At 43.3% G+C, this 16,427-nt stretch overlaps 1 protein-coding gene across 2 annotated transcripts in view; it reads left to right on the top strand.

Moving 5' to 3' along the window:
* The window catches only part of nudcd1 (NudC domain containing 1), a 177,620-nt gene that overhangs the window by 62,081 nt on the left and 99,112 nt on the right, over positions 1–16,427 (top strand). The window contains exon 3 of one of the 2 annotated variants that reach the window (XM_070874279.1): positions 8,293–8,478. The exons of the other annotated variant lie outside the window; for it this stretch is intronic. Within the exon in view, the coding sequence (XP_070730380.1) occupies positions 8,293–8,478 (186 nt within the window). The remainder of the gene's footprint in view (positions 1–8,292; positions 8,479–16,427) is intronic. 2 annotated transcript variants of the gene reach the window in all.

The following is a 16,427-nucleotide window of genomic DNA, read 5'->3' as shown; positions in this document are numbered from 1 at the left end:
CTTATAAGTTGACTTATTTTTTGGTTAAAAGCTGCTTTCTGTGATTGTATAATGTAATTTGAGGTTTTGTTTTAAATATATAAAATCTGAACTTATTTCCAATGGTTGTAGAAAATATATTGAGGAGAAGGAAAGTGAGAGCAAATTCATTCCAGCCTGCTATCTGGAAGTGGTTCTGCCTTCAATGTCACTTTTATTGTTGATAGCAGAGGAAAACTATTGGCTTTAAAGAGAGAGAATTATCTTTAGTATTTGAAGGTAGCAGGCAAGAACTATTGAGAGTATTACTCTGTAATTTTCTATCTTTTCATGCCGTGAAGGATCAAAGGGGAACTTAATTTAATAGGATAAAAGGAGAAGATGAGTTCAAAGCAAATTAGCAAGGGAAAGACAATTGAATGGAGCGGCTGAGATAATGGCCCGGATTTTGCATTAAGAATTTTGCAAACAGCACTCACCGTTATGGAATAAGTCAAACAGCAACTCCCGGAGTATGCACATGTACAGCAATGTTCCCTCTAATTTTTTGTTGTACTGAGTAAACCATGATCTCCTTTGAGTGCGATCTTTCCGTCCATGAGCAAATTTTAAAACGACAACAACTTTTACAACAGAAACTTTATTTGCTTTATTTGCATTTAGTGGCTTTTTTAACATGCGTTGCTACTTTTAATGATCTGTGAATCTATACCCCGTGATCCCTTTTGAACCTCTAACCCATTTAGACTCTTATTTTCCAAGGAATAGATCACATCCTTATTCCTCCTACCAAAATGCACATCTCATACTTACCTATTTTGAAATTCATTTGTAATTTACATGCCCATTCTGCAAGTTTGTTTACAGTAGAATTAATTAAAAGCTTCGAGTTCGTCGTGTACAAACTCTATTTAATAAAAAATTACTTGTCAGAAATAACTGGGATTATAAAAGAACTGCATAATAATGCATTAACACTTCAGAAATGTCACTCAGTTACATGGTTATGCATCGGCAAACAATCCAAAAGCCCAGTGTGAGCTGAAAGAAGCATATCTATTCGTGCAATTTGTATTTTTAAAGTTTTCAACTTATTAGCCCATCCCACATGTCACTAAAGCAATGGCTGCACAAGCAACAGCTTTCCTATGGTGCTGACATGCTGTACATCCACATAAGTAAGTAGAATATTAATCACAATGCAACCAGACAACCAACAAATATAAAATGCTGTAGTTCTTTAGTTCACAGTATTAAAAAGAACTGAACAAGAATGGGTATCTGTATTGCCAACTTCAATCACTTCCATTAATAAACGTTGTCTTCCTGAACCGACAACTGCCCCCCTTGCCATGGAACACGTCAGAAATGTAGCACTTTTTCACAAATGCAAAAAAACATATACACAATTTGTTTCACAAAAAGCAGGAAAAGTTATGATTTAACAGAAATAAACATCTTTCTTCCTGGATAGGGGAACCAATGAGATTGACTTGCAAATGTTTACTAATATGTTGACAAAGATGTTAATTTACAAATTTCGCTTCTAATGTTTTTCTCTCAAACGTTCTCCACAACATTAATCCCTGCTCTCATCACAAAGTGTTGAATTATTTTAGGTACTTCCAAATTAAATAGTAGGAAACAAACTTCATTGTACTCTCAATTTTTAATCTCCTATTTCAAACATTTATACCAAATCGAAATTGTACATTATTAGTTTAATGAAAGAATTTTCTGTGTCTTTCTCAATAAACAAATATTGTAGCTTCATAGAAACATATAGAAACATAGAAAGTAGGTGCAGGAGTAGGCCATTCGGCCCTTTGAGCCTGCACCACCATTCAATATGGTCATGGCTGATCATGCAACTTCAGTACCCCATTCCTGCTTTCTCTCCATACCCCTTGATCCCTTTAGCCTTAAGGGCCACATCTAACTCCCTTTTGAATATATCTAATGAATTGGCCTCAACAGCTTTCTGTGGTAGAAAATTCCACAGGTTCACAATTCTCTGAGTGAAGAAGTTTCTCCTCATCTCAGTCCTAAATGGCTTACCCCTTATCCTTAGACTGTGACCACTGCTTCTGAACATTCTTCCTGCATCTAACCTGTCCAATCCCGCCAGAATTTTATATGTTTCTATGAGATCCCCTCTCATTCTTCTAAATTCCAGTGAATATAAGCCTAGTCGATCCAGTCTTTTTTCATATGTCAGTCCTGCCATCCCGGGAATCAGTCTGGTGAACCTTCGCTGCACTCCCTCAATAGCAAGAATGTTCTTCCTTAGATTAGGAGACCAAAACTGCACACAATACTCAAGTCCTTGTACAACTGCAGTAAGACCTCCCTGCTCCTATACTCAAATCCCCTCGCTATGAAAGCCAGCATGCCATTTGCCTGCTGTACCTGCATGCCTACCTTCAATGACTGACGTACCATGACACCCAGGTTATCATGGGTGACGTTAATCTGCATATTGATTGGGCTAACCAAACTGGTAGCAATACGATGGAGGAGGATTTCCTGGAGTGTATAAGGGATGGTTTTCTAGACCAATATGTCGAGGAACCAACTAGTGAGCAGGCCATCCTAGACTGGGTCTTGTGTAACGAGAGAGGATTAATTAGCAATCTGGTAATGCGGGGCCCCTTGGGGAAGAGTGAACATAATGGTAGAATTCTTCATTAAGATGGAGAGTGACGCAGTTAATTCAGAGACTAGGGTTCTGAACTTAAAGAAAGGAAACTTCGACGGTATGAGATGTGAATTGGCTAGGATAGATTGGAGAATGATACTTAAAGGGTTGATGGCGGATAGGCAATGGCAGACATTTAAATATCACATGGATGAACTACAACAATTGTACATCCCTGTGTGGCGTAAGAATAAAAAAGTGAAGGTGGCTTAACCGTGGCTGACAAGGGAAATTAGGGAAAGTGTTAAATCCAAGGAAGAGGCCTATAAACTGGCCAGAAAATGCAGCAACCCTGAGGACCGAGAGAAATTTAGAATTCAACAGAGGAGGACTAAGAGTTTAATTAGGAAGGGGAAAATAGAGTATGAGAGTAAGCTTGCAGGGAACATAAAAACTAACTGCAAAAGCTTCCATAGATATGTGAAGAGAAAAAAGATTAATGAAGACTAATGTAGGTCCCTTGCAGTCAGAATCAGGGGAATTCATAATAGGGAACAAGAAAATGGCAGACCAATTGAACAAATACTTTGGTTCTGTCTTCACTAAGGAAGACACGAATAACCTCCCGAAAATACTAGAGGACCAAAGGTCTAGCGAGAAGAGGGAACTGAGGGAAATCCTTATTAGTCAGGAAATGGTGTTAGGGAAATTGAAGGAACTGAAGGCCGATAAATCCCCAAGGCCTGATAGTCTGCATCCCAGAGTACTTAAGGAAGTGTCCCTAGAAATAGTGGATGCATTGGTAGTCATTTTCCAACCTTCTATAGACTCTGGATCAGTTCCTATGGATTGGAGGGTAGCTAATGTAACCCCACTTTTTTAAAAAAAGGAGGGAGAGAGAAAACAGGGAATTATAGACCAGTTAGTCTGACATCGGTCGTGGGGCAAATGCTGGAATCAATTATGAAAGAAGTAATGTCAGCGCCTTTGGAAGGCAGTGACAGGATCGGTCCAAGTCAGCATGGAATTTATAAAAGAGAAATCATGCTTAATAAATCTTCTAGAAATTTTTGAGGATGTAACTAGTAGAGTGAATAAGGGAGAACCAGTGATTGTGGTGTATTGGACTTTCAATAGGCTTTTGACAAGTTCCCACACAAGACATTAGTGTGCAAAATTAAACCACATGGTACTGGGGGTAATGTATTGATGTGGATAGAGAACTGGTTGGCAGACAGGAATTTTATACATCATTACATAACCCTTGTTTCTATTAACATGCTACGAAACGTTTAAGAGGAAATCTATATTTACACTATTCCTGGGACTTGTTAGGACTATAGATCGACAGACAGAATAAAACTGTTTGTGTTTTTCTCATTTGGTTCTCTTCCTGAATGTCTTAATGATGTATCTTTTTAAACTCAATAAAAAGTACTATGTAACTTCTACAAATCCTCCCCGATCCTCCCCCTCAACAGCATGGTTGCATGTTTGTGTAAAGCTACTCACTTCTGTCGATCGTTCAAAATCAAATACTGTACTAAGAAATTTCAATTTAAAAATGTTTTAATCATTTCAGAACCACTTTAAAAGCATTGGACTTCCAAGACTTGAATGAAACTTGTTTAGATGAGGGGAAAATTGATTTTTTGTTTCTGTTTTTTCCAAAATCATATTTGAAACTTCGGGGGAAAGAAAGTGTTTTTAACACTCATTTTTTTATGAAAAGTTAATTAAAAATCTTTAATTTCTTTCAAGTCTTGTTGTAGCTTTGACAGAAGTTGCTCCAAGTTTCTTTTTCCCCTCTTCAATGTTGTTGTTAAATATACAACAAAAAACAATAAAATAAACTCTCATTCCAAATGGAGCTCAAATAATAAAGTGAATAAAGTGGTTAAACATCCTAAGAATGCAGTGAGGTTATCTATCCCCAGCCTTGCCAATGAGTTGGGGTCAGTTTTGGAGAAGTTATTTCCACTTTTTCTGCTGGCGTTCTCTCCGTCTCTCACAAACTTGGGCACAAACTTTTCCCCCTTTCTCATAAAACGATTTAAATAACCCTGATAAACTCTTTCAAAAATGGGACAACACTTGGCAACATTTAACTGGAACGGGACATTCAACATCACTTTCCCGTATTTGTTTCCGGCTTTAAACAATTTTCTGAATTTAAAAAAAAAAACAATTCTCACTTTTGTTTCACCGAGGGCCTAAAACTTGTTTGCTTTAACCTCCTTCCAGCAGCCATACATGTTCTGCGCCTCCACCCGTGTTCCAAATTGTGGGCACCGCTCAGTTCTTGGGAATGGACTACACGCTTCTGGACCCTCACCATCTCTCTCTTTCCATCTCCCTCGCTCTCTCGCTCTTTCCATCCTCTCTCTCTCCCTCTCTTCGTCTCCCTCTCTCTCTCCGTCCCCCCCACGCCCATCTCTCCCTCCCTCGTTCCTTTGCCGTTGAATGCTAAATTTGGGCCAATGTATGTCGTTAACTGGACTTTCATCCTCTGGTTCAAGCTAGTGTATTGTGGCTTGATAGGGTAGTTCGATGGAGAAATAATTCGCTGTTCAGACATTCACTCCTGTCCTATAAATTACACTAAGTCGACATACACAGCCAACACAACTGTTTTTGTTTTTCTTTAAACATCCACAAGGTTGCTGTAATTATTCTTTCATAAATTCTTTTGCTGACTGCTTGTTGTTTCATCAGACTACCTTGAGGGATTTGGCAATGCTGTACTACCACTATTGATTTTTTTTTCTGAGAGCAGCTACACAATTTGTTTTGCTTGAGATGTTTTTGGTGCATTTCTGTTCTGGGAACAACAAACCAGTAACTAGAATCTATGTGCAAGCAACACGAAGCCCAAAGCAGCAACTGCTCTGTTTTACTAGATCAAAGGATTATGTTACTACAATCCATCCATATTGGTAGTTGAATATATACGCTGAGCTGGGCTCAGCGGTCTTTAGCTGGAAGTTTTGCAGTTGTTAAAAAGGCAGTGCCAATACAGTACTGTCATTGTTTGTATAATGATTCAAATGGGGAATTTGCAATTAAATCGTCAACTTAGACCACTGTTGGAAGAGCTCTGTGTACTTGGATTCTATGGCCCGCAATTTGCGGTTGTAATGACGGCAAAACTGTTAGCGTCGCCATCATTACTAAAACTGACAGCAACTTCTGGAGTTCGCAAATGTGCAGTTAAATGCATAAATCCAGAAGTTGCTGTCACTGATACCCTGCTTCTCCACAGGGTGCACTGTACAAATCACTGAATTGATATGAACTTTTATGGAATGTCAAATTTCTCCATTCCATGATAAAAATTCCTTAGATTTTTAAAAATAATTTAATAAAAAGTTTAAAGTTTGTTTATGATACTTCAGCTTCTACCTTTAATCCCATGCGGATCTTTATCTTTATTTAGCTTTCTGTAAAATTATAAAAAATGAATCATAAAACTTGCTTGTTACTTCCTGGTTTGCTATCTATGAAAATCCTTCAATTTGTTGACTGCTTAGCCAGCTTGATGAGATTACTGTTGTTGGACACCAGAGATCCCCTATAGATAGCGGCAGAATGAAATTAACATTGGGAAATGTGAAATCCACGCCACAGAGACCGCTAAAAGTTTGTGGGCAGCTTTCTTCGAGGTCAGTACCGAGCTGCGTCACTTCACTGCTGACCGCAAAATCCGGGCCTCCTGTTCATCGCCTGTCCAGCCAGTGAATTTTCTACTGATTTGGAAAGTGCTGAAGGGATAGTGGATCCCTGCCCTTCCACTTAGGGCTTCCCCACAACAGCACACACAAGATCACAAGCTCAGCATCTGGAAGCCCATGTTTCGTTGTGCAGGGTGTGTTGTGCCACTTCCTCAACTTTAAAAAAAAAGTTATATATATATATATCTATTCATAATTTTGTGCCCTTGTGCAGATATAATCCATGTCCATATAACCATGTAAAAAAAAACACTAAGGGGTCGAAATTCAGTTGCTAACGCCTGCTGATAACGGCGGTGTTAACTGGGAGTTAGGCAGCTGGGAGTGGTGCTGGGTGCTCTTCACGCATGACGCAAAATTCAATGGCCATTTTTTAGAGCGTTAAAACTTTATGTCCCGCCGGCTAATGCCATGGAAATCTTGCCGTCAGCACACGTGCAACACCTCCTTGGCGCCCCTAGCGTGATATTTAGTTTGAACGTCGGCCTTCCCAGCAGGCGTTCTTACAGTCTGGAAAAAGTGGTGAGTAAACAGCGGAACTCGGGCTAAATCAACCAGGGAACAAGGTAAGTTTTTTTTCTTTATTTCTTCATTTTTCATTAATTGTAAAAGTGGGGAAGTTTGCGTGTGGGTTAGAGAAGTTGAGTTTTTTTTCTTCCCTTTTCTTCTCGTTTTCCAGCTAGCATTGCGGCAGCCTCCCGATGCGAAATTCAGTAGGCCTCCTGAGCTCCTGTCCGAGGATGAATGTGCAATGCCACTTTTTAGCGCAGCTCTCATCTTTGGCAGTTGGAACCTGCACCTAACATCTGGCAGTAAAATCAACACTCAGGCGGTGACATCGCCTCAAAAACGGTGGTAGCGAATTTCGACCCCTAAATGTTATCCTGTGAAGAGTGCCCAAATAAAGTTTGAAGGTGGGCCACATCCTCTTTCTCTTGTTGCCCCATTAAGGTAGTAATATTGCGATAACTAAGAATAACTACCTGCAAAACTCCAATATTTAATCGTACAAACAACGCCTTGTACTTGCATTATTTCAATCATCAAACTTTGTAATAGTCATTGACAGACATAACTGAGATGGCGCATTTTGAGTTTCCACTTTCTATATTCTCCACTTTCCCACATAATTTCCTAACCAAAAGAGTGGATGACCCACTTGACCAAGGCTTCTGCAATGCAACTAGCCAGTATCTGTGCAAGCGGCCTACTTGTGGCACCTCCAACCACCCATGCCCACGCTCCGCCATTGGGCGCCCAATAACCAGTTATTAATTGCAGTTACGATACTCATAATCCTCTGCACTCGAGAAGCATCTCTATCCATGGTGTAGTTTAACCGCAGTGCACATGTGCCGGGGTTACTTTCCATCCTGGGCATGTTGTGGCCTTGCTGTTTGTTGTGAGTCTGCTAGAGAGAAAGAAGAGAAGAAATGCCCCTATAATTTTCCTTCTGTGAGTGTCTGGGAAATTAATTTTTAATTCCTGGAGACTCCAGGACAATCTGGGAGGATTTGCAATCCTAGTTCTGCTAAATGTATCAAATCCTACTTGTAAGTAGTCTCCACCACTGGGGTTTTTCCTCACCTCATGTCTGGATCTGTTGTAGACTAATTGATTATTGCTGTAATTAGTCAACAATTCCGTAATCGTTGTATCATGTGACTACCAGGGTAGTAGAAGGTGAACTAGATGGTCTTTTTTGATGATTTGATGCTGCTTGTTAATTCCGTTATTAAATTGCTAGCTATAGTTGTTGCACTTCTATTTATCGTACAGTGACTGTTCCTAATGTCTGTTTAGGGCATAAATATGACACGGCAACTTAATGTGCCTTTCCTAAGTAGAAACATTTTCGAAACAATTTTTTTTTAATGTTAATTTTTCATTGACTAAATCTTCACTGATCACTTGACTTTTAAAAATTCATATTTGTATTGAAAGGAGACTGCAATAAGCAAACCCAGGGAGGTGTTCCGGCTGTCAGCAGAGATTAAATCTTGTGACACCTTAGTCTGCGCTTCTATGCATTTTACGTCACCTACATGGGCAACCTTGTCAGATGGAACAGGAAAGCTGTACCTCCTCAGAACGAGCAAACGTGGAGCAAATAACATTGAAAAGTGGGAGGTGAGTTAAGTTTATTTAATCAGGTGAGCTATGAATATTTATACACTTTTGTAATTTTGCATCATGGTTTGGGTTTTGTTTCTAGAGGGAATATAGCAATCTCTTGCAGCTGTTGCGGGAGAGAGGAGAGAAAAAAAGGCATTAACAGCATAGTAGTGTTTGTGCAAATCGTCACATTTGCACTTTTTAAGAAGAATCTATGCACTGAATTTGTTCAAACAAAAAACTTACGAAAGAAAACATCTTCAACTACTTTGAGGTAGAATTTCTGTGGCAGTTCCTCTGATCTCCCATCGTAACTAGGGTGGAAGATCAGTTGAAACCCCGTTTATGCCATTTCGCCAGGGATTCCAACTGATTTTATACCAAAGTTATGGTGGAGATTGAGAAAACCCCTGTGGAAATTCTACCCTTCATTAACTGGCTCAAAATTATTTTGGTAGAGGGGAGTCATACAAGATGCAGACCTTAATAGGAAAGCTAAAGAATAAAGAGCATAGGGCTGGATTTTTGGCTTTGATGCTTTCAGGATGGGGCAGTAAAGTTTGCACCCAGGAACAGTTTGCGCCTCAGTCATCAAAATTGGGCAGCTGGGCCCTGAGTCTGGGGCGCAGTACTGAGGGAGGCGTTACACATCGAGAGATGCCTGGGGAGAAAAAAACCCTGGAAAAAACTACACAAAATCATTCCCAATACATAACCCACGCTACCACAACATAAATCGCAAAACAAATTAAAAGAAAAAACAATCACACTTACCTTAGGACTGCATTACTTACCTCTTTATAGTTGGTATAGGTTGGGCCGCCCGATTTCCCAGGCATTCACTGCGAGGGCGCTCTCCGGAGTCAGGCGGGAGTCAAAAAGCACGCCGGTGTGCAACACCCCTGGCACAGCTCTTCCGGGTGGTGCTGCTCCGCACTGCCGCAAAACCGCCTCAGGGCGCTGGAGGCTGACTGCCCGCCCAGAAGATCCCATTGTCGCTGCTCTGAGGCGAAAAACGGAGTGCAAAGGACCGGAAATTCCGTCCATAGTCTTTTTTTCTTGCTGTCCTCCCAGTAATTTATTCCCTGGTAGTTTATTGGGGTTGGATGCGCACTGTGGTGGTGAAGATTATGTATCTCCATTGTGTTGGTCAATAATAAGATTCCTTTGTGTTTGCAAAACTTTATAGAACAGCTCATCGCCGCACTATGGTATGAGCTGCTGCTATTGCGACTTGTGAACAGATATTACATCTGTCTCGTCTTGACTGCTACTGTCTCACTGTTCTCCCCAATCCATAGCAGAAATTCCCTCAGTACCTCATCCATGCTCAAATCTTTTCTCATGAAAAAGAAATCAATTTTACAACCCTGTTATTTTTTACTTTCAAATCTTAAAAAAAACTTGGATTTATACAGCAGCTTTCATGACCACTGGAAGTCTCAAAGCACTTTACAGCCAATGAAGTACTTTTTGGAGTGTAGTCACCGTTGTAATGTGGAAAACGCGGCAGCCAAGCAAGCTCCCACAAACAGCAATGTGATAATGACCAGATAATGTTTTTTTGTTATGTTGATTGAGCGATAAATATTGGCCAGGAGACCGGGGATAACTCCCCTGCTCTTCTTCGAAATACAGGTTGAACCTCTCTGGTCCGGCACCGTCGGTGCTGGAACAGAGAATTTTCCGAACTATGGGAGGTCATTTTTTTTTTGGCGTTATCAATAATCGGCTCTTTATTTCCAGTTACGGTAGCTCAGTTTGTACATACAAATCACCCAAATGGTAATTTGACAAATTTACGGAGTTGAGGAAATCTCTGGGGAGCCAGGATGTGAACAGTGCCGGCAATCGCACCATGACAGTAAGTCCTCAAGGGCCCTTTTAGTTCACCGTCCCCAAACTCGACACCTGGGCAGCAGTAGTTACCGTCCAACATCGTCGCGTGTATATTTTACCCTGTTCTCTTCATACCGACTGCTCCATGATTTCTTATACTTTCATTTCCATGTTCGGCACCTTTCCGCCTTTCCTTTTCTTGCCTCTGTCCCTCCACCTCTGTGGTGTATGTAGCACACAAATCACTGACTCCACACGGTTTGGTGTAAATCTAACTGCTGTGACCTTCGTCCTTTATTGTTCAGCTCCAGAGTGCCTCTCAGGTGTGGTGGTCAGCCTTATATAGCATCTGTTGCAGGTACTACCAGGGTTTCCCACCACAGCGCCCTCTGTGGTGTGGCATAGTGCTTACATTACATTTAAGGTACTGGGACGATACACACATCATTACATAACATCACCTTCCCCCCCCAACCAGGACGCAGGACAACGATACACACATCATTACATAACATCACACTTGTCCAACGGAAGGCAGGTGGGCATAGACAGTGCGTTAGTATGGTACATATTATCTGTACATTAACTGGTTATTGACTGGTAATGGATCCTTGATTTCCTTGTTAGCCGTTATCATTAATTGTACTTCATCCATTATTTTACACAAATACAGTGGCCATTCAGCATTAAAAAAGTAATTCTTATTATAAATTCACTATCTCACATTAACATAGCTCATTTTAGACGCGCTCTGCCTGACAGAAGTCCTTTGTGGGGACCACCTCTTGGTAAGGCCCTTTTAAGACTCCCGGGCGCATTTCCTTTTTAAGGCGCCATCTTTGATGCAGGAGGATTCCACGAGGCTTCTCCTTGGGCGCCGCCATCTTTGATGCTCTGCTGCTCCGACACGATGCCGCCGCCATCTTCTCCGCCGCTCCGGATGCCCTCCGCCGTCGCAGCCTCCGCTCCCCTCCGCTGCCACCTGACTTGCCGCCTCTCCTGCGGCCGTCGTGGCCTCTCCAACAGCCGCACTTGCCGCGTCCCCCGCGGCCTCCGACCTCCAGCTGCTGCCGCCGCCCAACGCTAACAGCTCCTCAGCGGGGCTCTTCCGAACCGCCGGCCATCCTGAATCCCTCGCACCCCGCCGGCTCACTCCCCCCCCACAAGGCCGCTCTGTGCAGGGTTGCTTGCCTGTGGGGGCTGAGGCTGCGGGATCTGTGTGTGAGGTCCGGGGCTGGGGCTGCAGGATCTTGGTGTGAGGTCCAGGCCTGGGACCTGCCTGTGGGGGGATTGAGGCTGCAGCTCCAGCTCGGTCGGCGCTGCCTCTGGGGACCCGGGGCACGGCAGCACCCCGGGGAGCAGCAGCCTGTGGGGCGATGAAGTCTTCCCACCTCTGGCCGAGGAGTGTCGGCCCATCGCCTGCAACGACCTACAGAGGTAAAGTGTGCGTCTCGTCCCCGTGGGATACCTGCACCATCGCTCTGCCAAGAACAGGTATTGGTTCCCTGGTGTAGGTAAGCAGCTTCGCCGTGACCAGGACCAGCTTGGGTCGTGCAGCTGGGTTAATCCACAGTTTATCAAAAGTTCTCCGACTCATCAACGACGGACCCGATCCCGTATCCACTTCCATACTCACAGGGACTCCGTTGATTTTTACTTCCCTTATCACTGGGGGCGAATCGTCGGTACACGTGTGCAGTCCAAACACCTCATCATCATCGCTCCTCGCTGAACAGTGGATCATCCCCCATCTCCTCAGCCACATGGTGAGTTTGATTTCTTTTACACATACGCTGAAGGTGGCCATTAACGTGGCAGGTATTGCACGTGTACTCCGCAAACCTGCACCGGTGAGCCCCATGGCTTCCTCCACAACGCCAGCATGGTGCTGCTTGATTGGCCCCCCTCAGCGGACTCTGAGTTCCAGGATCCCGAGGTCCGTGCTCTCTGCCCCGGGCAGAGCCACATTCTGCACTTTTGTCCATGGTGGGCGCTATCCTGTGGACAGTGCCTGCCGGGTTCGAGACTGTGTAGATTATTTGCTTGGTGCTGCAAGTCGAGATCATATATGCCCGGCTGATGGTGATGGCCTTTGTCAGAGTGACTGTGGGTTCCGCGGCCAGAAGCTTGTGAAGGAGTCCCTCGTGGCCAATCCCCATAACGAAAACGTCCCGCAAAGCCTCGTCAAGGTGTGCCCCAAAATCACACGGCGCCGCGAGTCTCCTGAGGTCTGCAGCATATTTGGTGACATCCTGGCCCTCGGGTCTGCAGTGATGGTAAAATTTGTATCTGGCCGTGAGGATGCTCTCCTTCGGTTTCAACTGGTCACGAATGAGTTCAGTCAGCTCCTCATATGACTTATCCCTGGCGCTCCCAGGTGCCAGAAAATCCCTGACGAGACAGTAAACCTCATCGCCACAACTGGAGAGCAATATCGCCTTACGCTTCTCTCTCATTGCGTATGTGTTCTCCGTCAGGTCGTTTGCTGTGAAGTAGAACTCGAGCCTTTCCGTAAAGGCCTCCCAATCATTGCCCACGGTAAAATCCTTTAGCGAGCCCAGAGTCGCCATGGTTGCGTGGAGTTCGTCCGCTTCCTCGTTGCCAATGTGGTGTATGTAGCACACAAATCACTGACTCCACACGGTCTGGTGTAAATCTAACTGCTGTGACCTTAGTCCTTTATTGTTCAGCTCCAGAGTGCCTCTCAGGTGTGGTGGTCAGCCTTGTATAGCACCTGTTGCAGGTACTACCAGGGTTTCCCACCACAGCGCCCTCTGTGGTGTGGCATAGTGCTTACATTACATTTAAGGTACTGGGACGATACACACATCATTACATAACAACCTCCATCTTGTCAGAAGGCCGGATCCTCGATGGAGCAGGTTTAATGTCCAATGCAGATCTCTCCCTCTGGCTGTGCTGGATCTGTTTCTGTAGCTTTCTCTTCTTCTTCCCTGAGAGCGTGATATTCGCCCTCTTACTCGAGCATCGCCTTTTCAGATGCTGGATGGTGGTCAGCCCCTTGTCAATCACTGCGCTCACTATAAGGTGCTTTTTCCTTTTCTCTTTCCCCAGAAATCTCTGTCTCTTGAAAAGATCTCTCTGTAACTCGGTCTTGGGCCAGTGCTGGTGATCGCTGAGTGAGGGAGGAGAGGCGGGGAATGTTGGTGATTGGTCATTTCTCTGTCTGGCTCGGGTCTGACACCCCTTCACTGTGCCGTCAAGTCCCACAATTCCACAATGAGGAAGCAGAGTGAGATGTTGAGCGTCATGGGAATGCTTAACAGTGAGCTCTAAGCCCAGTCCCAGGAAAGTGGCAGTTCCGCCACGGATGTTTCCGGACCAGAGAGTCCCAGACTGGGGAAGTTCAACTGTAATGCTATGGGATCTTTTACATTCATGTGAGAGAGCAGTGCTGTGGATTGGGAGAGTAGTGAGATAGTAGCAGTCAAGACGAGACAGCTGGAATATCTGTTTACAAGTCACAATAGCAGCAGCTTATACCATTGTGCGGTGATGAGCTTTTACGTCCACTTGGTTTAATGTCTCATCTGAAAGAAGGCACCTCCGACAATGCACTGCACTGGAGTGTCAGCCTAGATTTTTTTTGTGCTCAAGTCCCTGGAGTGGGACTTGAACCCACAACCTTCTGACTCCGAGGCGAGATTGCTACCCACTGAGCCACAGCTGACACTCAACTTTACAAAAATAAATCTATTTTATAAAAACTATCAACTGCTAAAAGTTTTTAGGACAGATGGAAACCGTTTGATCCATTGTTTCAGTGCCAGTTCTTAAACTAATCCTCTGTCTCAATCTCATCCCTTAATCCTGTATCTTGCCCTGCTTCAAACATTTATCAACTCTTCTCTTAAAAAATGCAATGGACTCCACCTCTGTTACTCGCTGTAGCAAAGCATTCCACACTCCAACAGCTCTGTGTAAAGAAGATTCCCCAAACTCTCTTGCATAGAATGATATAGAATGTACAGCACAGAAACAGGCCATTTAACTCAACTGGTCAATGCTGGTGATTATGATCCACACGAGCCTCCTATCAGCATATCCTTCTATAGCTTTCTCCCTCATGTACATTTCTAGCTTCCCCTTAAATGCATATATAGACAGGCTAAGTGAGTGGGCAGGAATATGGCAAATGGAATACAGGTTGGACCTCTCTGGTCTGGAAACATCTGTGGTTCGGCATTAGTTGGGCCTGAGGGAGAGGAGGGTTTATTTTTTTTAAAGTTTTGATTGGCTGGAGCAGCTGTCAGTCAGTGAGTGTGTGTTCAGCGATTGGCTGAGGGAGCCTCCCGTGGTTCGGAAAATTTTCTGTTCCGGCACCAGTCAGGTCCCGAGGGTGCCGGACCAGAGAGGTACAATCTGTATAATATTGAGAAATGGGAAATTATCCACTTTGGTAGGAAAAATAGAAAACCAGTGTATTTTTTTTAAATGGTTCAGAGGGACCTGGGTGTCCTTGTACACAAATCACTGAAAGTTAACATGCATGTACAGAAAGCAATTAAGAAAGCAAATGATATGTTGGCCTTTATTACAAGAGGATTTGAGTATAAGCATAAAGATATCTTACTGCAATTATATAAGACCCTGGTGAGACCACACCTGGAGTATTGTGTATAGTTTTGGTCTCCTTACCTAAGGAAGGATATACTTGCCATTGAGGGAATGCAATAAAGGTTCACCAGACTTGATTCCTGGGATGGGGAGATTGTCCTATGAGGAGAGAATGAGTAGACGAGGCCTATATTCTTGAGTTTAGAAGAATGAAAGGTGATCTCATTGAAACAAAATTCTTACAGGGCTTGACAGGGTAGATGCAGGGAGGATGTTTCCTCTGGCTGAGGAGTTTAGAACCAGGGGTCACAGTTCCAGAGTAAAGGGTCAGCCATTTAGGACTGAGATGAGAAGAAGTTTCTTCACTCAGAGGGTGGTGAATCGTTGGAATTCTCTACCCCAGAGGGCTGTGGATGCTCAGTTGTTGCCTATATTCAAGACCGAGATCGATAGATTTTTGGATATTAAAGGAATCAAGGGATATGGAGATAGTGCAGGAAAGTAGAGTAGAGGTAGATCAGCCATGATCTTATTGAATGGCCGAGCAGGCTCTAGGAGCCGAATGGCCTACTCCTGCTCCTACTTCTTATGTTCTTATTATGTTCTTCTTCATATTTAAAAAAAATCTCCTCATACTCCTGTGAAGTGCCATGGGACATTTCACTATGTTAAAGGCGTTATATAAATACAAGTTGCTGTTATGCTGTTTACCTCAACTACCATGTGGGAGTGAGTTCCACATTCTCACCACTCTTTGGGTAAAGAAGTTTCTCCTGAATTCTCTATTGGATGTATTAGTGACTATCTTACATTCATGGCCCCTAGTTTTCAATTCTAGTTTTCAATTCCGCCACAAGTGGAAACATTTTATCTACATCTGTCCTATCAAGCCCCTTCATAATTTTAAAGACCTCTGTCAGGTCACCCCTTAAACTTCTCTTTTCTGGAGACAAGAGCCCCAGCTTGTCCAGTCTTTCCCAATAGTCATAACCTCTCAGTTCTGGTATCATCCGTGTAATTCTTACCTTCTCCAGTGCCTCTATATCCTTTTTATAATATGGTGACCCGAACTGTGCATGGTAGTCTTCTCACTCTCTGTGACCATTTTAAATGGATGATCCCTCAATACTTACTTCCTGAGAGTGAATAGTCTTTCCCTATTCATCCCATCAAAACCCTTCATAATTTTTAATTTTGGATTACATTCTGTTGCAGGATGTTTATGTTTTACTCTTCCTTGCTGACCCTTATTTGGTACTTTTATTACAAATTTTGCAGTTCAGTTGATGCCCTTTTTGGTTATTTATAAAAAAACAATCTTAGCTTTGAAAACTTAAGTTGCTTTGTACACAAAAGGTCAAACTGCCACCGATCTACAGAAATGGCATAGAATCTACAGCACAGAAACAGGCCATTCAGCCCAACCAGTCTATGCCGGTGTTTGCTCCACTCGAGCATATTACAGCTTTAATGTCAGGAGTTGGCTCCTGCAAGGATTGTGCTGCAAAGTGCCATGGCAAGCATGCCACGAGTTGGCGTGGTATTTG

This window comes from Pristiophorus japonicus, chromosome 1, assembly GCF_044704955.1.
Source record: "Pristiophorus japonicus isolate sPriJap1 chromosome 1, sPriJap1.hap1, whole genome shotgun sequence".
In the NCBI taxonomy this organism is placed as follows: domain Eukaryota; kingdom Metazoa; phylum Chordata; class Chondrichthyes; family Pristiophoridae; genus Pristiophorus; species Pristiophorus japonicus.
Note: the sequence above shows the minus strand (reverse complement) of the source record. Positions and strands in the feature narration are given on the sequence as shown.